General features: G+C 35.1%; 1 protein-coding gene across 5 annotated transcripts in view; it reads left to right on the top strand.

The window, feature by feature from the left end:
- Positions 1 to 23,793, top strand: part of CWC27 (CWC27 spliceosome associated cyclophilin) — a 237,885-nt gene that overhangs the window by 102,798 nt on the left and 111,294 nt on the right. For all 5 annotated transcript variants that reach the window (XR_003431668.1, XM_027101020.1, XM_027101021.1 and 2 more), the window contains one exon: positions 11,584 to 11,687. Coding sequence is in view for 4 of the 5 variants with exons in the window: in XM_027101020.1 (XP_026956821.1) it covers positions 11,584 to 11,687 (104 nt within the window). In the remaining variant the exon portion in view is untranslated. The remainder of the gene's footprint in view (positions 1 to 11,583; positions 11,688 to 23,793) is intronic.

Raw genomic sequence — 23,793 nt, 5'->3', positions numbered from 1 at the left:
AAATCATGTAGTTTAAAAAAGTGACTCCATTCTCTTAATATTTTCATAACATTTTTTCATAAAATGGAGAAATTTCTTAGGAAACCTCTTGAGACAAAAACATTTATATAAAAATTAGAAATTTCTTGGTCTACTTCCATTTAGTATTTTTGTGTTAAATTCAAGTAAAATAAAATATAATATTCTCTTTTAATAAAATTATCTAACCTTGCTTTTCTCTCTTCTTGGATCACTAAGAGATGTGAGGACACAGGGCAAACTGCTGCCCCCCAAGATTGGAGGGACAGACAGGTGAATACAGGGAATTTAGTTTATCTGAGAACGAGGAGAAATTGCATGGGAACCAGTGCTGGGATAGGAAACCTGAACTGTAAATAACAAGTTGCTGGAGGTACAGTGTGGCTAAGTTTGAGAGTTAAAAACTCCAGGGACACCTGGTCATGGAGTGGGGGGGGGGGACAATATTGTGAGATTTACCTCTGAGAGCTTAACTAGGATCTCACAGAAATAAATCCCCTACTACTTCCTTCAGGGGGAGAGGAAAAGGAACCATTTTGACTTATGCCAGAGCACTCTGTTCTTTTTGTTTTCCTTCAGGGAAAACCAATTACCCAGAGCTCAACCTGCTGTGGGTTATCAGAGCTTAATGGACCTGGGAGAAGGGAAATAACCAACTTCAGCTGGCTCTAACCCTCCATGTTGGAGAATTGAAACACCCAACTGCAGCCCATTCTAACCATCCTGCCCCCACCTAAGGGAGGAGAAAAACCTGAGAAACATGTGTGAAGTTCACAGTCCAGAGGAGTAGTGTCACTAAAAGACTTGAGGCCTAATCATAGGACCATAGGACACATCCCCTTTCCCCATACCTCACTACCACATTAGTAAAGTCCTATTTACAGCAGTACCTTTTACCGGTCCATAATATCTGGTTATCAAGAAAAAATTATAAGGCATACCAAAAGGCAAAACACAATTTGAAGAGATAAAGTAAACATCAGAACCAGACATGGCAGGGATGTTGGAATTATCAGACTGGGAATTTAAAACAACTATGATTAATATGCTAAGGGCTCTAATGGATAAAGTAGACAGCATGAAAGAACAGATAGGCAGTGTTAGCAGAGAGATGAAAATCTTAAGAACCAAAAGAAATGCTACAGATCAAAAACACTGTAAGAGAAATGAAGAATGCCTTTGATGGGCTTATTAGCAGACTGGACTCAGAGGAAAGAATCTCTGAGCTAGAGGATATTTCAATAGAATCCTTAAAAACTGAAAAGTGAAGAGAACAAAGACAACAAACAGAACAGAACATCCAAGGACTGTGGAACAATTACCAAAGGTGTAACATACACATGTTGGGAATACTGTACTTCTCTTAATGAGACCTAATGACCGTACACATTTTTTGACAGTCACATCACAGTGTTGACTCAGATTGTGCTGTCAACTAAATGCCTCACAGTCTTTTTCCTTCTTGCTGCTGCTGTTACTCCTCCTACCTCCTGGACCCATTCATATACCCTCTACCTGTAATTGGTTTGTCTTCTACTTTATATTCAGTGCAGCATCATATGCCAAAATATGGTAAGGACCTAGTGTACAGTATCTTAGTAGAAACATATCTAAAAACTAACTTTGACCTGTTACTTAGCATTCTCGGAATAGTTGCACTAGTAAAGACTAATTCATAATCATTTTTGCTTAAGCAGCCAGGCATTATTTGTTCTCTGCTTTAATGGCTGTAATGAAAGACATCATTTATGTCTTACGTTGCATAAGTCCATGACTACTTTATTCTCACAATATGGCAGTCTACTTTCTCTGTCCAAGAAAAAGGTGAACTTAATTTGAAGTGATTTATCCTTATTAATTTCTGCTGGTGGTTTTATGGTGCTCTGCATTTTGACTATGATATGTCTACATTTGGATTTTCCTTTTATTTATCCTGCTTGAATTTATTGAGCTTCCTGAATCTGAAGACTAATGTTTTTTATCAGTTTTGGAAAATTCTCAGACACTATTATCGCCATTTCATTCTATTTTCTCTTTCTGCAATTCCACTTATACATGTGGTGGACCTTCTCACTCTGTCTTCCATGTCTTTTAATCTCCCATAGTTGTTGTTGTTTTTCTCTCTGTGTTTTGCATCCTGTGTTATGCGTGTTTTCAGATATGCGTGTTTTTAGTGAGCTAAGCTATGCATTTTTTCAGATATGCGTGTTTTTAGTGAGCTAAGCTATGCATTTAAAGTTTTGGGTTTTTTTTTTTAATGTACTTTATTCAGCACTCCTAGGTATTTGTAAGGGAGTTTTTGGGTTTTACCTGGTATGCTGCCTTACTGGAATTGGAAATCTCATTTGTTTTTCATATTGAGTTAATATCATTTTGTAAAGTTGGATTATGGAATAGACATATGGCTAAAGACCAAATTTCTGCCACAACAGATTTACTCCACTTCTGTCAAATATCAGCTAAGCCAAGTTCTTGCTGTGAAATAACATGTTTGATTGAGAACTTATTACTTGGTGTTTAGAGAGAATAACAATATCACCTATGGTTATCATGGATATTTTATGATTTGGTGCAGGATTTACTCTTTAGTCTGTTTTGGAAAAGACAATAAGATTTTCTAAGATTTGAAGGAGGTCTTGCAAAGATTAATGACAATCTATATCAAACGTCTCAACTTTTTATTTAAAAATAAATGTGATCTTCCATACGAAAGGATTAAGATTGTAAATCTAAAGGCCAGATGCAGGTGCATTTAAATTCTTCCTTCTTTTCAAATTTCAGTATACTTATGGATAGGGATTGTGTACTTATGGATAGGGATTATAGTCTTTCTTTTCCTACATATTGATGTAACAATATAAAGGACATGTGGAACATTATCTCTCATATTAAATTTTATCTCCTGATAGATGCTTCCAGGATCACTTAGTTAAAATAATATAGGTTCTCTGTTAATCTTCCTCTTAGAAATTATATATATATATATATATATATATATATATACATTTCCTTGTTGACTTATTTACTCCTTAACTTCTCAACTAGACTATAATGAATGAAAATAAGCAATTCCATTCCAAGTGTTTAGTGACCAGAATTAAGGTATAAGAATTTTGTAATTTTTAGGGTTTTTTTCTACTGTTATATTTCTTATTTTCATAGTATATGATATTTAATCCAAGCAGTACATCAAACAGAAAAACTTATCGGTAAGCTTTTGAAATCTGTGCATCCTTGAGAAAAATGGAAGAGTTTGCCTTTTTGATTTCTTTAGTTAGCCTGAGGTCTCATTTTGTCGGTAATTGATTCTGTAAATAGTAAGAATAGAAGTAGTGTTGGTGCTGGAGAGGAAAATGATAATGATAATAATAGAAGAAGCAAACTCATGTAGAGCACATATTTGGGCCAAGTACCATGTTAAGTACACTAAGTAATTTCCATGGAATCATGTTTCCTCCTTACAACCTTACTTTTATTCTCATTTTAAGATGAGAAAACAGACTTAGATTGGTTAACTTAGTTGTCTAACACCATACTGCTAATAATAGGTAGAACAGTTTGAACACACAAATCAGGGATTCCATGATTTAATTTGTTTTTTTATTTCCTGTATATATTTTCAAAATTAATGTATAAACTATAACATATTGAAATACTTTCCTGATACATGTTTAACTTGCATCTCTGCTCCTGCTGATGATACCATACTACAAATCGTGCCATACATTTTTAGTTTTAATACTTATGATGGGCTTTTATTACAGCTATTTTATGATTTCATCAACAGCCAAGCTGTTGTTTCATTACAAACAGATTCGGTATCTTTGTGATTAAAGCGACAGACTAAAAACCATGAAGGCTGTACTGTTTGGCTTGCAATCTTTTCCATGTGTTATGAATTCTTATCAGATGTTGGGAAATAGCAGACTTAAGCTAACTGCAAGTACTACATCCATGGTCCAAGAAGCAGTGATCTGTAATGGACATGTGTTTAGCCATCAGCTTGCTTAACAAAGTCTCTAAGCAAATTCATTTACCATCGTATGTATTAAGGAGATATGTATACATAGTCCATTTCATTTTTGTAGATTAAAGTTCTCTTCAAAAGCATGTCAAATACTCAGGTCTTGATAACTTTACCTTTTTTTTTTTTGAAGGTGAATGTTAGAGGAGGTCAGTGTTTGAGTTCACCACCCTTATATTAAGATAATATTTCTCATGCCATAAGAAAAAAGAACAGATATAACTCAAAATTTTCCTAAGGCACATTCCTGGAAACTGGAGAAAATGAGAAAAGCATCTGGGAAAATTAAAAAATGACTGAAAATCATGCAGGATACTTGTCACTGACATTTTAAATCCTCAATCTCAGGTTGAAAAGCTGTACGATTAAAAAAAAATTGCAAGATTTTTAACTTTTATAAAGTACTATAAACAGTCTGATAAAAATATAAATATACTGTAGGTATAAAACCTTTCGTGCATAGTTACTTATTCATAGTGTCTTCTGTTGTTCAGCTTAAAAATAAGGTACTCAAGTCTAAATGTACTTTTCATTCAGTGGGTAGTAAGCACATTAAGTGAAAAACTGCATAAAGAATTAGGATGTCTGTATCATATTTACAGTATTGTTACTGACTTAGGCAATATTGAAAAAAAACAGTTACCATCTCTATACTTCAACTTCTTTGTGTCTAAGGTGAAGACTATATTCAGCATCTCACCATTTCCTTAGATTATGGACCTTAAGATCCTAAATCCAGAGGACTTGAAATAGAATGATCTACATAGTATAATCACTTTTTACATTTATAATTGTGATTATGCATTTCAGAAATATTAATTTACACCTTCCTCAGACTATTCTTAGGTGATGATAAAACTGAGGCAAAGGAGGATTAATTGCTTTCCTGTGGCCATATAATGATGTTGGGTCTAGGTGTTCTGATAAACATGTCTCCTTTTTTTATACAAAAGTTGTATTTACTCTTTTGGAATGGACATTGGCCATAAGAAGATAAAACAACCCATCAATGAGATTAGAGTATGCATCTTTAATAGTATAGTAACTAGTATCATTTTCCTTAAAATGATTGATTTTTATTTAAAGTTTTAATTCTTTAAATTGCTTATGTAATTTAATAGTCATGAGTTGATTGTAGTATATTTTATTTAAAAAAAAAAAAATGGGCTTCCCTGGTGGCGCAGTGGTTGAGTGTCCACCTGCCGATGCAGGGGACGCGGGTCCGTGCCCCGGTCTGGGAAGATCCCACATGCCGCGGAGCGGCTGGGCTCGTGAGCCATGGCCGCTGAGCCTGCGCGTCCAGAGCCTGTGCTCCGCAACGGGAGAGGCCACAACAGTGAGAGGCCCGCGTACTGCAAAAAAAAAAAAAAAAAAAAACTGCCTTCTAAGCACCTAATAGTGCTCTGAACTCATTTTAATCCTTAATCATTAATTATAATAATAGGCTGAATATAGTCAGAATTTACAGATGAGAAAACTGAGGTACAGTGAGCTTGACAACTTTGCCCCAAAGCTGTGCTCTAGTGCCATTTTCTCCAAGAAGCCTTGAAAAATGAGGAAGACTTTAGTTGGCAGTAATAGGGAGAAAAGACAATTTTAGGTAATGGAAATGGCATGAACAAAGGCGTATATGTGCTGAAGCTCAAAGTTTGCCACAGTAAGTATGACTAGTGTGTTTTGGCTGAAATTTAGAGTAATCGTAGAGGATCTGTGATAGATAAAGTTGAAAAAGCAGTTTGAAGGTAGCTCGTAAGAGGGACTTGAATGCTTGGGAAAGAAATTAGTGAACAATTCAGTAGGACTTAAGGAGTTAAAAAGATTAGGGAGTAGAATTGTAGGATTTGGCCTAAGTGTGCAAAATGAATGGAAGAAAGGTCAGACCAGAAGCACGTAGACCAAGTAGGAGACTGTGGTCATAGTGAAGTCACAAAAGCCTAAACAGCTGTCACTAACCACAGAAAGGAAGAGACTTTGTAAAGGAGGAAGAATGTGGCTACTAAACAGCTGTAGGGAGTAAGAGAGCAATACTAGAAGATGGGCCTGACAACCAGCGTTCTGGTGGCTTATCAAAGAAAGGAGAGAGAAAATGAGGTGGTGTTTTTTGAGTAGCCAAAATGATCAATCTGACTTTTAAAATGGTAAATTTGTGGATTTGTGGGATACTAATTGAAGTATCCATCTGGCAGTTGGAAATGTGAATCTAAGCTTGAAAGTGGAAATGTGTAAAGAGCATAGGCTAACGATCTTGCTTTTACACTTTGACTGCATTAAGAAAATAGAATTGAAACCCTGAACATGGATGAAATTTCTAAAGAAGAGAAGAAAAAAAGAGAGGGTTGAGACTAGGCTACTAAGAAGCACCTAAATTTGAGAAGCAGGAGGTGGAAGAGTAAAAGCCAGTGGAAACAGAGAAAGAATATCCAAAAGGTAGAACGAGATCAGGCATGGCACTAGGTCTGAGGTCGCAAAAGGTTAGAGGTCAGGGGTCAACAAAGCTGGATTCTTCTGAAGGTCTAAGTTATGATCTAAAGGGAAGCCATTGAAATTTGTGAAGAAGGTACTACTTCTAGGACAGCAGTTTAAGGAATGTGTGGGTTACAGGTAAGATATTAAAATAGGTGGATAGTGGATACAATGAAGACAAGAGCCATTGAGAAATTGGTTGTAAAAAAAAAAAAGAAAGAAATGGACGCTCAAAGATGTGGAAAAAACGGAAGGACAACATTCTCACCTGGGCTCCTCACAAATACCTAGCATTTAGACTTTACCCCAGGCTCTCTTCCTAGCTCTATCTTTTGTTTCTATTCTCCTTTAAATCATCTGTGCTATAGCATAATGTTTTACCATCTCCCGTCTTTAAGACACACTGCTTGGATGCCTTTCATTGTATCTCCTCTTGGCCAACTTCTACTCATCTTTCAGGGTCCTCTTCAAATGCCTCCTCTATGAAGCCGTCCCTTATTTAGTGTATAGTATTCTTTCCTCAGAATTTCAAAATGCTTCAGTCATTTCTTTGTCATGGCAGTTATTGCTTTCTATTATGTACTGTTGTTATTATTTATGTACATGATTTATCTCTCTCCTTGGAATTTAGGCTCCTTGGAGACTTTCTCAAGGTTTCAGTTATACCATGATAAAAAGAGCATAGACTTAGAATTCAGACAATCTCATTTTCAGTTTCTAGCTCTTTCACTTTCTGATAGATTGTGTGACTTCAGGCTTAGTATTTAAGCTCTGTAAGCCTCAGCCTTCCTCCCTATAAAATGCCTATATCTCAGGTTATTGAGAAGATTAAGTGGTAAGAAGGTAACTGATTTAAAGAAGCTAGCAAAGTTAGATTCCTTTCCCTCCTTATTCATCTTGATTTCTGTGTCATCACTCAGAATGGTACAGTACGGATATTAGAGGCTCCAGAAACTGCTGAATGAATTAGTAATTTCTTTGCTATTACTAAGTATATAAAGGCTACTATAGTTTCTAGGCTCCTGATATTTTATTGGGATGATGTTTTTAAGGAATTCTTTTTTTCATTGGAACAGAGTATACGACAGATTTACCAGATTAAAAATATATACAATGCAGAATTATTTGATAGATAATGGTGATGTCATACAAACCATGTTAAAATTCAAATGATTCCAAATTAGAGACCTACCTATTAGGAAAAAATTAATTAGCTTAGAGTTAATAGTAGCCTATAGAAGCTATTTCTTTTACCATACAATTAGAAACTAGGCTTTGAGGGAGCCAAAAAGATGCTGCCTAGACTCAAGCAAGCCCATAGTTTGTATGATTGCTTTGTAAGCAGTATAAGGTGACATATACTCCAGGCTTACAATTTTCATTCGCGTTTTAACAGATTCAAATATATTCTATTACCAATGGATAAAATTATATTCCAGAGAATGTAAGATTGGGAACCCTAAAACTAGACTGTGATCTAAAGACTAGGTTAAAAACTTGCACTTCATTCCAAGAGTTATGGATTCCACAAGTACTACCAAATGGTGTTGTTTGAATAATCTGAAAGATTTTGACAATGTTGTAAATTTTTAATTACTTGAAAAATTCAGTATAATGAAAACATACTTTAATAATCTATAAAGACCTAAACCTTCTCTATCTCACTTTGTCTTTTTTGAGTTCTTATTCATCATTGTTCAGTTTGTATATTATTATGGCTAATTCAATAGTGTATCTAAATCTTTTACTATTTAAGGATAGATTTTTAGAAGCTGGCATTACACATTCTTTGCCCTTTTTAAAAATTACAAACAGGGTTGATCTCCATATGCAGTAGAGGTAGGATTCGTTTATAATAAATAATATAATAAGGAAATATTCCTACTTGACAAACAGCCCTTAACTGTAGTACTGTTTCGAACATAAGATCTAAATAATAATAGCCATCATTTGTTGAACATGTATTGAATGCCCAACACTTCAGATACCTTACTCTGATTTTATAGTTGAGGAAGCTGAGTCTCAGAGAAGTTAAATAATTGTTGTTAGGTCTCCCAGACAATAAGTGATGGAGTTGGCTTTTAAGTCAGGACTTTCTGAACCCTAAGTTAATCATTTTAATGACTGTGCTCTACTGCCTCTACAATAGTTATACTCTCATTGCCTCTCATTCTTTGCATACTTCAGATCACTCTAATAACTAGTTTGTTCAGCCATCATGTAGCATTTCTTCTTCAACTTTCAAAATAATCTTTCCCTCAAGGCCTTAGTCTTCAGAAAATATCATCTGAGTTTCCTGAATTACTTACCAAAGTAAAAATTTTTTAAACTAGTATAATAAAAAAATAAGGGTATTTAGTGGATGGAGCAAAGATGTGGTTGCTATTCTCTGTTTTCACATAACGTCAAGAGATAGGAAGTAATTACATTTATCAGAGAAATAGATCATGAGAGCCTAAACTAGGCATTGATGATGAGAGTCAAGAGGAGCAGTTACATGTGAGAGAGGTTGGAAGATGACATACCTCTACGGTAATTCAGTGAAAGGGAGGGTGAACAGTCCCAGGGGAAGCGCAGAGTTTGGTCATTAGGAGGAAAATGGTTTCACGATCAAATAGGGACTTCAGGAGAAGGGACAGATTTGGCCAGGAAGGAGATGGCTTGGAGTTTTGACATAGAGAGTTTGTAATTCTTGTGACATCTAGCCTCAAGCATCCATCTGGATCTAAGCCCTTGACATGTGGCTAGTTTGAATTGAGATGTCCTGTAAGTGTTAAATATACACTGCATTTGGAAGAGTTAGTACAAAAAAAAGAATGTAAAATATTAATATTCTCATATTGGTTGCATGTTGAAATAATGGATATTTTGAGTTATTGAGTTAAATAAAATATGTTTTTAAAATTAATTTAACCCATTTCTTTTCACCATTTTTTTTAATGTGGCTGCTAGGAAACTTAAAATTGTATATGTGTCTTACCTTATATTTCTGTTGGACAGCAGTAGTGTACACAGAGATTTGTAATAGATAGTTAGAAATGTAGGGCAAAATGTCTAGATTTGGAAATAACCCATTATAAAAGTGATAGCTTATGTTATAAGATTAGATAAAAATGCTGGCGTACAGGGTATAGAAATGAGAAAGATGCCAACAATTATAGGATGAGAAGAGAAAGAGTAATTCGGAGGAGAATTAGAGAATCAAGACTCTAAAGTGGTACATAGTCTGTTAGAATTTCAGAAAGAAGTAGTTCTTATCATTGAATGATAGAAAGGCCAAAGAGGAAGAGGAGGACTGAGAAAAGGACATTGAATTTGATTGATATAGAAGGAGTGTCAATAAAGTATAAGAAGGATAGATTGCAAGAGATTAAGAAGTTAAGAGGTTGATGAATTAGACTCTGTATACAAACTATTCTTTCAAGCTAGGAGTTCACTTGTAAAGATAGCAATCTCTTGATTGGAGCAGAGTACAGGGAAATTTGAGCATGCTGTTGGCTGAATGAAAGGATTAGTGAAGTAGGAGTGCTTGAAGTTATAAGAAAGAGAAGATAATTTCTATAGTAAGGTCCTAATGCATTGGGTCCCAAACCTGAGTTCATGTTAGAGTCACCTGGGTAATTTGTCACAGGAGCAAATTCCTAGGCAACATCTCACATCTAAAGAAATAGTATTTTGTGGAGATGTGTCTCCCCATGTTTTAACAAGTTCTTCTAGGTGATTATGATGTATCCATCAGGCCAAACAAATCAAGAAAATTAAGGGTTCTGGTGAGGACATCAGGGAAATGACTGACCATAGCATCCAGAATGGATAGAGAGACGACTGGGTTAGAATAGACTGGTGGACTGTGAACTACGATTAAGGAGTTTGCTTTCATTATTAAAAGAGTGAGCATAAGTTTAGTAGGAATGAAAGACTGAGAAAGCTAAAAACATAGTGGATTTTGATCAGAGAGGGAAGTTTCAGAATTGAGGACCTTGGAGGCCAAGCTGTGTGTGTTTGATATGGAAAAAAGATGAAAAGAACTGAGTCATGCACATTGTAAGACCTATCAGTTTGGTGACTCTAATACAAGACAGAAGTAAAAAAGTATGAGATTTGGGGTTTAGGAGGAAGCACTAAAGGCTGAATCAGTAGGGAGCTCTTTAGACTTAGGATTTTGCTAAACCTTGATTATCTTTAGAGAACATTCCAGAATGGGGTGCCTCCTTGGGCTACCGTGTTCTTAGTCTCCATGACCCACTCTAGCTTGTGGAAAATAGAATGGGTGCCTGACATTCACAAATATAAAATGCATAGTTTTAACTATTCACAAATGACCCTCAGGGTTAATGACATGGGCAGTTAATAATTTTTTCCAAGGCTTGAATTTGAATCTCCTGCCCTAAAAGTGGCCTGTAGAAACCAGTCACTTAACAAGTGACTTGCAGTGAAGCCAACAACTTACATCTCCATTTGCCTTTAATATATGATGTATTAATTATCAAAATACCTCAGCCTGATAGGTTTCACAGGAGAGGAAATTATTTGGCAAATTGTGATGTCAAATGGGTTAAAAATTAATTGAGTTTAAAAAAATTAGCACTGCTCCTAGCATATAATAATTGCTTAATAAGTGGTAGTTATTGGTGCCAGTTAGGAATTCAACAAGTTTTGAAGCCAAATGTTTTTGTGTATGCCCAGGTTTAGTGAATAGTATTTATATTAAAACGTTTGTTTTGATTTGGAATCTCCATGAATTATTAAACTGAAACTAGATATGTTAAATTTGCAAGTAAATTAGAGGGAGAACAATAGTTCATTTATCACTTACCAACTGTTTGATATATTTGAAGGGAGCTATATTTCATAGTAACTCATATTATATTGCTATTATGAAAATCACAACGTTTAGTATATCCTTTAAGTATGTTTCCATACCACAAATACACATACACAGAAACAAAATTAATTACATTATTCACTTTGTTTTTCTTAGAGATTTAGTGTACCTGACAACTAGATTTAGTTGTTTCTGCTAAACAACTTTCTCTTTCGGTCTATTATATACTTATATAATTGTTTTTGCTTTATAGCGAAGAGCTCAGAAAAGAAGCAAGACAATTAAAGCGGGAACTCTTAGCAGCAAAACAAAAGAAAATGGAAAATGCAGCAAAACAAGCAGAAAAAAGAAGTGAAGGTAAGGGCAGTTATCAAGCTTATATTTTCACTTGGTACTTATTCCCTGTCTCCTGAGTTGAGTTTTGTTGTTGTTGTTTAATGCTTTCTTTGGCCAGTTAGCCAATAAAATTAAGTTTCACTTAGGACTTTTGTCTGAGAAGGAAATTCAATCAAACATGATCGTAACTAGTGTTCCTTAATAAACAGAGTACTTCACATCAAGCAAAACTTAAATGTTGCCATAGCACTTATCTAGAAGTACACAGGATAGAATGTCCATTTTTACACTGCATACCCTTTAAAACATTTAAGAAAAGTGTTCAGGCCCTATATATGAGACTTGTATAGACATTATTCATACGTTGGTTTGAATAGTATTAAATGCAAATTCTTGTTTGTTTTTGGTTTTGCTCTTATGTTTAGGTACAGAAAATCTAAAGTATTGATAAAACTGATCAAAAGCTGATCAAAATAATATCCTGCTTTTTATACAGGTTAAATATTTCTTTATTGTACTGTGATTTTTTTAATAAAGCTCTAGAATAGCTTCAAAAAAGCTTTTTTACTGAAGATCTTTAGTTTAAAACTGTTTCAGCTATAAAACATATAATATTCAATTTCCAAAATAACAGTTGGAACTCTCAAATCTGTCTTCTTTTTACAATAATGAAATACACTGTAGATTCAGTGAACATGATCAGAAATTTGATTGTTACCTTTAATAATGTACACTAAATTTGGCTTAACAAATTTGCTTTGTGCATATGTCTTGTGTAGCCTCATGCTTTTGGAAAGCATGAATATTTTTAACTACTAGGTTCTATAGCAGTCACTGGAAATATATCGAAGCATAAGATGTAATATCTATCCTTAAAGAATACGTATTCCAATACAGAACAGTGGTACAGCATTTGGCCATAGGCATTATTATTTATTTTAAGTAGCACGAGTAATACCACATAACTATCTAAAGCTCATAGTTCTTAGATTATTTGTACCATGTCCCCAGTGACTATTATAGTAAAGGCAGGTACTTGATGTAGAACTTAGAATCACCAAAATATGTTTGAGTGAAACAAATTATTAAAAAGTTAACTCACCAGAATGACACAAATTATAAACGGAATTTGAAGGAAAGGATAAACTTACATGTGACTAGATCATATGGGTAAAATGTAACCCAGATTAGAAAGAAGCTATATTGGCAGTATTGAGATTTGAAAGAGTACAAGATTTCAAATATTGTATTTGAAAGAATACAGTGAGGATTATTTAATTTTAAGTTTATATATAATTTTCCCAGGGGACTGTTTCTTATAATTAAAAAGCATTTTAAATATATGAAAGTAATTCCTTTTAACTGGAAAGATGTTTTATTTTAATTTTTTATTCATTTTTGAGCTAGTAATTATTATTCTCCCACCCCATCTGAAGAGCCATGATGGACTAGGGCTATGAAGTTGGCAATAGATGGTTCTTGCCTTCGTACATAGTTCATGATCTACTAGTAGGAGTGAGAGAATTGCAGTAGGAAATTACCGAAATAGAGTTGTATGGTTAAGGCCTGTATTAGACGTAAACAGTGCTGTGTTGATTTATTTGTCTGCCTTTGAAATACTTAATACAATTAGGTAAAGAAAGACTTGAATCTTAAAAGAATGATTATTTCTTAACACACATACAAAAAGAAGATTCTTCTGGAGCTTATTTCAGTCTATTTATATGAAAGTTAGCCAGGTTAAAAATCTTTTTATTTCATAATTAGAAAGAGAATTATATATTACTTTTATAGTAATATATATATTACTTTTCTGAATTTAATTTTTCTTATATCATCTAGAAATAGCTGGATTTTCCCTAAATCTGAGAGACAGTTAAAATTAACTTCCCCAAAAAAGCGATCATTTGGTTGCTATCATTTTTCTTCTAGTCTCAGAATGGGCCATGTTATTTATTTTTTTATTGTTTTATTTTGAAATAATTTTAGATTTGCAGAGAAGTTACAAAAATTGAGAGTTTCCAGATACCTTTAATGTTAAGGTCTTGTGTAACCATAGTACAATGATCAAAACCAAGCAATTAATATTAACACAGCACTATTACTAACTGCAGACCTTATTAGAATTTCACCAGTTTTCCCACCTGTGCCCTTTGTATGTTCTGTGATTCCTTCCAGAATTCCATATTGCATTTAGTCATCATGTCTCCTTAGTCTCTTCTGATTTGTGACGGTTCCTCAATCCTTTCTTGTCTTTCATGAACTTGACACTGATAGATATTTTGTAGAACGTCTCAATTGAGTTTGTCTCATGTTTCCTCATGATTAGATTGAGGCTACGCATTTTTGGGAAAGATTGCCACATAAGTGGCATGTCCTTCCCAGTGCACTGTACTGGAGGTAACAAGATGTCTGTTGTCTTTTTATTGGTGATATTACCGTGATCACTTGGTTAAGGTGGTTTCTGCTTAGTTGCTACACTGTTAAGTTACTCTTTTTCCCTTTGAGAATGTAAGTACTGGAGGGGAAGATACTTTGCAACTATACAAATATTCTGTTTCTTTTCAAGCTTCCTCACACTAATTTTAGCATCCATTGATGGATATTGCCTATAGACAACAGTTATTTACTGTGGTGTTCTAATGGTGACTGTTTCCCTGATTAGTACTACTTTTATTACTTGGAATTCTTCACTAAGAAGAATTTACTATTTTTGATACAAATTTTGACAGTAATACTAGGTGTTCATTATATGAAACACTAATGGTTGTATGAATGCTTTGGAATATTAGATTTCAAAGTAAACAGGAAAGTATTAAGACTCAATTTCAGTTACTAGCAGTGAGGTTATTTAAGCCTTAGTGACTCCATTTTCTTATCATAAATCCAGGGATAAAATGCTTTGTGCATCCTTCAAGTTGCTTGTAAGAAGTAAATTAGGTAATGAGAAGACCTTTAATAAATTTACAGTGCTATATAAAAATAATAATTTTACATTTGTAAGAAAAAATATAGCTATTCATGGTTTCATTTTGTTTCCTATCCAAATCTACAAATTGAAAATATGAATTTTTTAAGCCTATTTTTTAAATTAATTAATTTATTTATTTTTGGCTGCGTTGGGTCTTCGTTGCTGCACGTGGGCTTTCTCTGATTGTGGCGAGCTGGGGCTACTCTTTGTTGTGGTGCGTGGGCTTCTCATTGCGGTGGCTCCTCTTGTTGCGGAGCACGGGCTGTAGGCCCGCGGGCTTCAGTAGTTGTGGCACGTGGGCTCAGTAGTTGTGGCTCGCCGGCTCTAGAGTGCAGATTCAGTATTTGTGGCTCACGGGCTTAGTTGCTCCGCAGCATGTGGGATCTTCCCAGACCAGGGATTGAACCCGTGTCCCCTGCATTGGTAAGCGGATTCTTAACCACTGTGCTACCAGGGAAGTCCTGAAAATATGAATTTTAATACTATGTTAGAGTTAAAGCCTATAATCAATATGGTTACATATAAATATGACATAAATTAAAACCTCAAAATAAGCTTTCCTTAACTGTGTTTTCGCAGTTGCATTTTTATAATCATATTCTTTCTTAAAAGGTATGTGTGCCTGCACTTATGTACATTCTTAAGTAAAGCTTCCAGTAGTATTATTTCCTGATTCTATGAATTAATCTGGCAAGTCTAACACTTGCTGACTACTGCGACTTTATTTTAGAATTTAATGTATTATTCTCACATTAAAAGCACTTGGAAAGAAACCCATAAGTACAAGAAAGCTTTGTGTTCTAATGTCCATGCATTAATTTACCTAGTTTTGTCCTTGCATGAATGGAGGTCTCCCATTTAGCCAGATGCTCTAATAGATGTGATACTTTTTCAGGGCTTCTGTCATCTTACGAAGTCACCTTTGATCAGGGAGTAATATTCCTTTGGTTTTATAATCTTTATCCAGGGGCTTCCCTGGTGGCGCAGTGGTTGAGTCCGTCTGCCGATGCAGGGGACACGGGTTTGTGCCCCGGTCCGGGAAGATCCCACATGCCGCGGAGAGGCTAGGCTCGTGAGCCATGGCCGCTGAGCCTGTGCGTCCGGAGCCTGTGCTCGGCAGCGGGAGAGGCCACAACAGTAAGAGGCCCGCGTACCGCAAAAAAAAAAAAAAAAAAAAAAAAATCTTTATCCAATTTCCTGGGCTAGAGCCTTAGCCAGATTTGTATAGATAATTAGGAATTTATATTCTGACCATAGTTCTGCTTCTAAGTCTATTCTATTACCTGAGACAAGTTACTTTGAAATCAGGATCCATCTGTTTCTCCATATAGAAATTCTAAGATAAATAAGGTGTGCTATTTAAATTTTTTTAATGTTTTGCTGTATTTGCCCTTTATTAATTCCTTCAGTTCCATTATGACAGATAATAAGATAATTAAAAGTCATTTGAAAGAAAGATTGTTACTTTTACATCAATAAATACTTTGGGCCCCATACAATTAAACAGTCCAAAATAAATTGCCATTTGATATTACCTGATTGTAGTGATAGTGCCGTGAGTATATGCACATGTCCAAACCCATCAAACTGTACACTTTCAAACATGTACAGCTCATTTGTATGCCAATTATGCCTCAACGAAGCTGCCCCCTAAGAAAGAATATTGATCTACAACCCAGAAACCTCTTAACATCTCTGCCCTAGTATGAAAGCATATACTTATAATTGAGTCAGTGTATTAATCTTTTTAACACCAATGTAGTAAAAAGCTTCTCTATGTAGTAAAAATGTATATGGGACCATCCATTTTTCTCTTCAGTCTTCCCAGTAAAGCTCAAGATCTGCTATTTCTTATATCACAAAGATATTGTCAGATAATAAATATAATTATGCCTCTGTGTATGGAGAAAAGCACTACAAAAATATAACCTCATAATTTTTGCCATTGCTTTTCCACCTATTTACTTTTTAAAGGCCTCAGATAATGTATAAAGAAGGCTTCAGTAAATGAGAGAAATAGAATGTGAAGGAATACAGCCATTATTATAGTCAAATAATGAGAATTTTTATAGCAGCATGAAATTTGTCTCTAAAATTCAAAAAAATTACATTTCTTAGTTGAATACAAAGTCTGCAGTAGGTTCTAACATCCCAATTTAAATAAACAAGGAATGTGGTGTTTTACTTTAGATACCAGCAATGTCAAAAGAGATGTACTGCAGGACAATCCTGTTTACAGCCTGGGAGTCTCTTTAGTCCCACTGTAAATCATCCAGGCCTGTGCATAGGATTTTTGTAGGGGGTAATAAATTTTGAATAAGATTGATAGTTAATTGGAGATAGTTGGTTTCCTGTGTTGGCTCTGTCAAGTTCTTTAATAAACTATATAATCCTTTTTGTTAAATTATGTCTCTAAGTCCTTTCCAGATTTCTTTTAAGTTTCATCATATCAGAACCAGCACCAAACTGAACACAGTCACATAGAGATACAGGTTTGGACTTATTCTCTAATCAGCTCTAGGGAGATAAGGTGTCAGATACTCTTTTCAAAGTTTCAAGCACACAATACCTGCTCTATGACTAGTGCCAGAAATTAGAGGAAGAGCAATCTGAGATTGTAAATCAAGAAACAATTTTAAAGCCTCTTCATGAAACACATCCCTGAGGTGCTTAGTACCTCTCAAATTGCACTGTGCCATTTCAGGTCTCTTCAAACTATCTTTTTAATGCTGGATTAAGTCAGACTAGGGCCTCTCAGGCTTGATAGGTTGTTAAAGTATATAGTTTTTGACTACTTTTCATCTATCTAACATATAATGTTAAACTAGCTTAATCTTGGTTTTTATAAGAAACAGAAACCCTTCTGGAATGTTAGCTCTATGTTGTGCCTAATACCATGTAGAATTAATTCCTCTCTGAGCAAACTGGTCCTGTTTTCCAAAGCAGTTAGCTCTCTTCAGGGAGTCTTAAGTCATCATTTTTTTCCTGGAGGCTGGAAGTATCAGACCTATTTTTCCCGTAGTCTACTCTTAATATATTGCTAACTTTTTTTTTTTTTTTTTGCGGTACGCGGGCCTCTCATTGCTGTGGCCTCTCCCGTTGCGGAGCACAGGCTCCGGACGCACACTCAGAGGCCATGGCTCACGGGCCCAGCCGCTCCGCGGCATGCGGGATCCTCCCGGGCTGGGACACGAACCCGTGTCCCCTGCATCAGCAGGCAGACTCTCAACCACTGCGCCACCAGGGAAGCCCTATATTGCTAACTTTTAATGTTATTTACATGGAAAAGTGAAAGTATATTTGCCCTTGACTCATAGAAAGCCTCTCAGTCCAGCCATCAATAATACTCTATTTATTCTTACTTTGGGCATGGTGCTAATAAACTGATTATCTGGTTCTAAGTTAAAAACAGATTAAAGAATAATAAAAGTGTGGGACAGTACTCTTTAAAAGGGTAAACTTGATGGTATGTAAAACGTACCTCAAGGATTAGAAAATAAATAAATAAACAAGCAAAAGAAAACCCGGGGCAGGGACAGCCCTGTGGATCTTTCCAGCCTATTATTTTATAGGACTAAAAATAATATAAGTGAGAAAGAAAGCCATGGCTAGGGACATCCATTCAGGTAGCAGTAAGAGGTGATACATGACCACTTGACATTAGGTAAGGAAACACAAGAACATAGTAGTGGAATATTATAGATATATTTGCTGTAGATGATACTTCATTATATTCTGAAAGCAGGTCAGTATTCAAATAATTGATACTCATTATACTGATCCTGATTCATTAAGAAAAGTCTAGATGTTATTTATTACTATTTAATAAGGCAGAGAATAGGCAATCGTTCTAACCTAATTAGTAAAAAAACAGTTTTTAATTATTTTAATCAGTTAAAGATAAGATTCTCTTATCTGAAATATGTAATTGTGTGGAACACCTCATTTACTAGAAGTCCTAGAAAAATGAAGCTTCCCTTTGTAGCCAGGACAGTCTCTCAAGTGAAATTTTATTGAATGCATTTTACTACCTTTATGTGCCAGAAAGCATGCTTTATTTTTAACAGTAAGTTTTTCAAAAATATAATTTTTAAAATAATAAAGACTTTAAAAGGGGTATAGCAAGTTTAAAGATGTACATACCCTCACAATTAGACCAAGAATTTAATCTTTTGATACAGTGAGTAAGAGATGATCATCTTTAATGTGAGAGTCCATAAAGTACTTTGTTCTTTTTTGGACAGTCCATCTCAAACTTTTCACTAGCTATTGTGAACAAATCTTACTGAGCTTTACTTTGATAACCATATGTTATGCGCATATTTAATTTTATTTTCTTGCATTCTGTGCCATCTTGCAGACCTCCTAGTAGTTACTTAGGACTCGTCTCTTGCTACTTTTAAAAACCAATGTGTCAGGGGTACCTCTTTGCTGCCCTTCACTGTCTTAATATAATTTTTTTAATAAGCATTCTTTCTGCCTGGTGACTGATATAATTCCAATGTACGAAATTTGACAAAAGCCTTAAGCTATATTTTTAGTAACTGCAATTTGTCTTCTTTTTATTAATATCGATGCCATTCCTAACCCATTAAAAATAGGTTTGCTAATTCATAGAGGTAGGTATTAACCTTTGGGCATAACTGTCTCTTAAAAAAAAAAAGCTGTATTATTTCTTCCAATTGTAAAAGTAACATATGTCCTTTGCAAAAATATCAGAAATGTAGAAAAGCATAAAGGAGAAAAAGAAAGATCACCCCATAATACTTCTTCCAAAGACAGGCATGGTTAACTCTGTGATATTTATTTTTCTGGACTTTTTAATCTTCATGCCAGAAACACACATGTGTATTATTTTCCATAATGTTATTTTATCATAAGCTTTTCATAATATGCTTTTTTTTTCAAACTTTCCAAGTGAAATTGACTGTTAACTCTTAAATGGACAAATTGCTTTTAGAGGTATTTCTTCCTCTTAACTCTCTCATATCTGACAGACAAAGATTTAGAAGATGATGGATACAAAAACTGTATAAATGTAAATGAGAGATGAAAAATTCCCACCGTTTTCAGCTCTAGGATCTAGAAGATGTGAGGGCACTGACACTCAGGGTCTACATCTCGATCACTGATGGGAATTATTTATACCTCTCATAAATTAAAACAAAATGAGAAAATACTGACTGACATTGCCTGGTAGCCTGCCATCTTGTCATTTCTCAAATGGCCACTGATAAATCTGCAAGGAAACTTTGTAATCAGATTAGATATTTGGAACCTGAATTGAAATAATTGTAATAATTTGTCAAAATTATTATCCAAATTAAAAATAATTTGGACAAAATAATTTGTCCACTTTAGAAAATAAAAGAGGTGAGGGCTGTGTATGTGTGCGTGCACGTGTTTTTTGTTTTGTTTGGGTATTTAAATTGTCTCAAGGGGGGAACTAATACCATCATTAAAAGTTTGATTATAACCAGCAATCCCATTTGGGAATGGAGTTGTTAACTCTTCCAGACTGCTGTCAAGACCTTATTTTAAGTAAGATGTTTTTCTTTTATGTGACATTTTCTGAGGCTTTGCCAAAAATGACATCAAACATATAATTCATTTGAGCGCTGAGTTTCTTCAACATCTTGCAGCACTTAATCAAATTTGAAAAAGATATTCTTTTCACAACTTTATAGTGTAAACCTGTGAATATGTTGCATTAAAACTTACTTTAGACAATTTAATCTGTGTGGTATTAGGTTGATTTTTTTTAAATGATTAATGCAATATGCTGACAGTTTTAAATGGTTATATTTTCAAAATTCTTCACATAAACTCCTGGCAGATGGTTCAGATGCAGCTTTTGAGTATTAGTAATTTTTCATGCAAAACCCAGATAATCCATAAGTTGTAATAGCTACATTAAAAATTTTGAAATGCCAGAAAGGACGAAGAGAATAATGAAGTTCTCAGAACTAAGAACATGTCAAAATGTTAAGAATCATTAAGAATCTATTTGAAGTACAAAAGTAGTTTATACTGATTTTTTTTAATGGCCACACTAGTGTGTAAGCTTATTTAAAACATGCTGCAGTATGTTTAAAATGTGAAAGTAGGCTTGCCTTAAGCAATGTCTTGAGCATCAGAAACTTCTATTTTGAGTATACTCTACATCACATAGTTCTGTGCAGTCACAGAGTTTTGGTCCTGAAAGGAGAATCCAGCCCTACCCCTCTATTATATATAGGAAACCAAAGGCCAGCCAATTAAGGGGCTTAATTGGAGCAACTGAGCCCATGTGCCACAACTACTGAGCCCGCGAGCCACAACTACCGAAGCCCGCGCACCTAGAGCCCGTGCTCAGCAACAAGAGAAGCCACCGCAATGAGAAGCCCGTGCACCGCAGCCCCTGCTGGCCGCAACTAGAGAAAGCCCGCATGCAGCAATGAAGACCCAACACAGCCAAAAATAAATAAATAGATAAAGTTATTTAAAGAAAAAACAAAACATTATGTAGAATTCAGCCCAAGAGATAGGAGACCTGGAAGAAGAGAAAGAAAATCTAATAAATGTCTAATCAAATTCTAGGAGGAGACCAAAGGGCAAATAGAGGCAATAGCTGAAGAGATGATAGCTGAAAATTCTCTCTGATGAAAGAGATCAATTCACAGAATAAAGAAGTCTTTGGTTTTTTTTTAATGACTAGAGGATAAAAAAAATAAAAATAAATACAGATCTAGGGACTTCCCTGGTGGTCCAGTGGTTAAGAATCCGCCTTCCAATTCAGGGGACGCGGGTTCGATCCCTGGTCAGGGAACTAAGATCCCACGTGCCGCGGGGCAACTAAACCTGCACACTGCAACTACTGAGCTCACGTGCCTAAACTAGAGAGCCTGCTTGCCGTAACTAAGACTCGACACTGCCAAAAAATATAAATAAATAAATATTTTTTTAAAAATACAGATCTAGACACATCGTGACAATATAGCATTCAGCACAGAGACCTTAAAAGTAGCAGGAAAGACATCTTTAGAAAAGCAAGAACTGATTTCTCAACAGCAGCAAGTGAGGACGTAAGACAGGATATTATCTTCAGTGTACTAAGGGAAAATATTCTTCAGAGAAACAAAAACGGAGAGACTTTGCTACCTGCATACCTTCACTAAAAGAAATTCTAGGACATACTTTAGGCAAAAGGTAGGTGAGTCCACATGGAAAATCTGTACTGCAAAGAGAAAGGAATGTGGAAAGTGGTAGGTGTATGAGGAAATCTAAATAAACGTTGAATGAATAAAATAACAATGTGTTAAAAATGAAGATAAAATTAAAATACATAATAACAATATAAGTTTGAGGAGCAGATAAAAGAAGTTTGGAAAAGCATTCTGTGGTCCTTGTATTGGTTCTTATTTGGGAAGAAGGTAAAGATACAAATTAACTTTAGACTTTAAAACAGTAAATATGCATGTTAATATTTTACTTTTGCGGTACGCGGGCCTCTCACTGTTGTGGCCTCTCCCGTTGCGGAGCACAGGCTCCGGACGCACAGGCTCAGAGGCCATGGCTCACGGGCCTAGCCGCTCCGCGGCATGTGGGATTTTCCCGGACCGGGGCACAAACCCGTGTCCCCTGCAGGCGGCAGGTGGACTCTCAACCACTGCGCCACCAGGGAAGCCCTGCATGTTAATATTTTAAAGAAAACTACTAAAAGAATTGGAAAAGGTCATAACTTCCAAACTGGTAGAGAAAAAGATGGATTAAGGAAAAATTGAACCCAAATGGAGAGAAGAAAAAAGAGAAAACAAAATGTAGTCTGGACAGGATATTAAAAATAATGGTACAAAATAAGATAGGAGAAAAAAAATAAAGATATACTAGTAATTATATTGGAATAATGCAAAAGGTCAAATACTTTAAAAGACCAAGATTTTCAAACTGGATTGAAAAAAGAAATTTAATCATGTACTACTTACCTGAGAAACATCTTAAATATATTGTCCAATCAAATCTTTAAGGCAAAATGTATTATTAGGCATAAAGAGGGTCTCTACCTAATAACAAAAATTTCAATTTACCAGGAAGATTTAACAGTCCTAAACCTGAATGGACCCAATAACACAGACTCAAAATGTATGAAGCAAAAATTGATAGACCTGTAATAAGAAGTAAATAAGTTCATCATAGTGGGAGATTTTACTACTTTTTTCTCAGTAACTGATTTAAAAAGCATATAGAAAAATGAATGAAACTATAGATGATTTGGACTACACAGTTAACTTACTTGATATAAGGCACCTAAAGAGAATATTGCACTCAACAGCTTCAGAATGCACTCTTTTCCAGCACTCTTGAAGAAAGAAAGATTTCAGATGACTGTTTTCAAACAGACTACCTTCTCTGACAAAATGCAGTTGTTAAGAATTAGTAACAACTGATTTTAAACAGTTACTGATTTCCAAATATGTTGATGTGTCCACCACTGTACTTAGAAGGAAAATCATAGCTTCAGATACTTATATTTTAGGAAATTACTAAAAATATTTCCCGTGTAAAGAAGCTTTAGAAAAGAAAAAAACAGGCAAAATTAACCCAATGAAGTAGAAAGAAGGAAATAATAAAGAGCAGGAATCAGTAAAATAGAAAACAGGTTTTTTTTTTAAGTGTTAAACTTTTTGTGGCTTTTTTGTTGTGGAGCACTGGCTCTAGGCACACGGGCTTCAGTTGTCCTGGTGCTTGGGCTTAGCTGCTCCGCGGTATGTGGGATCTTCGCAGACCAGGGCTCGAACCCGTGTCCCCTGCATTGGCAGGCGGATTTTCAACCGCTGCACCACCAGGGAAGTACCAGAAAACAGTTTTTACAAAACAGGGTTGCAATAATAAATTACTACTAGTATAACTTCTTAGTCCCTTACACATAGTAGATAACCAGGAAATTGATTTGATTTTGTTGTATTAGACATTTGTCACTTGCTCTTTATTGGATGTCCTTCCAGTCCAGAGAAAATAAGATCTACTTACTTTGTACAAGGAGTTCCATAGGGGAAGTTTCTATTAACAGTGCTGCTTTTATTAGCTACAAAAGAAGTTGCTGTTAAAAAGAGTGGGAGAGAGAAGCAGACAGACAGAAACTCTAAAATACACTGTTTAGGTAAGATTGGGGATCAT

This window comes from Aethalodelphis obliquidens, unplaced genomic scaffold (genome assembly GCF_003676395.1).
Source record: "Aethalodelphis obliquidens isolate GAN/ISIS:26980383/991018 unplaced genomic scaffold, ASM367639v1 scaffold4, whole genome shotgun sequence".
Lineage (NCBI taxonomy): Eukaryota > Metazoa > Chordata > Mammalia > Artiodactyla > Delphinidae > Aethalodelphis > Aethalodelphis obliquidens.
Note: the sequence above shows the minus strand (reverse complement) of the source record. Positions and strands in the feature narration are given on the sequence as shown.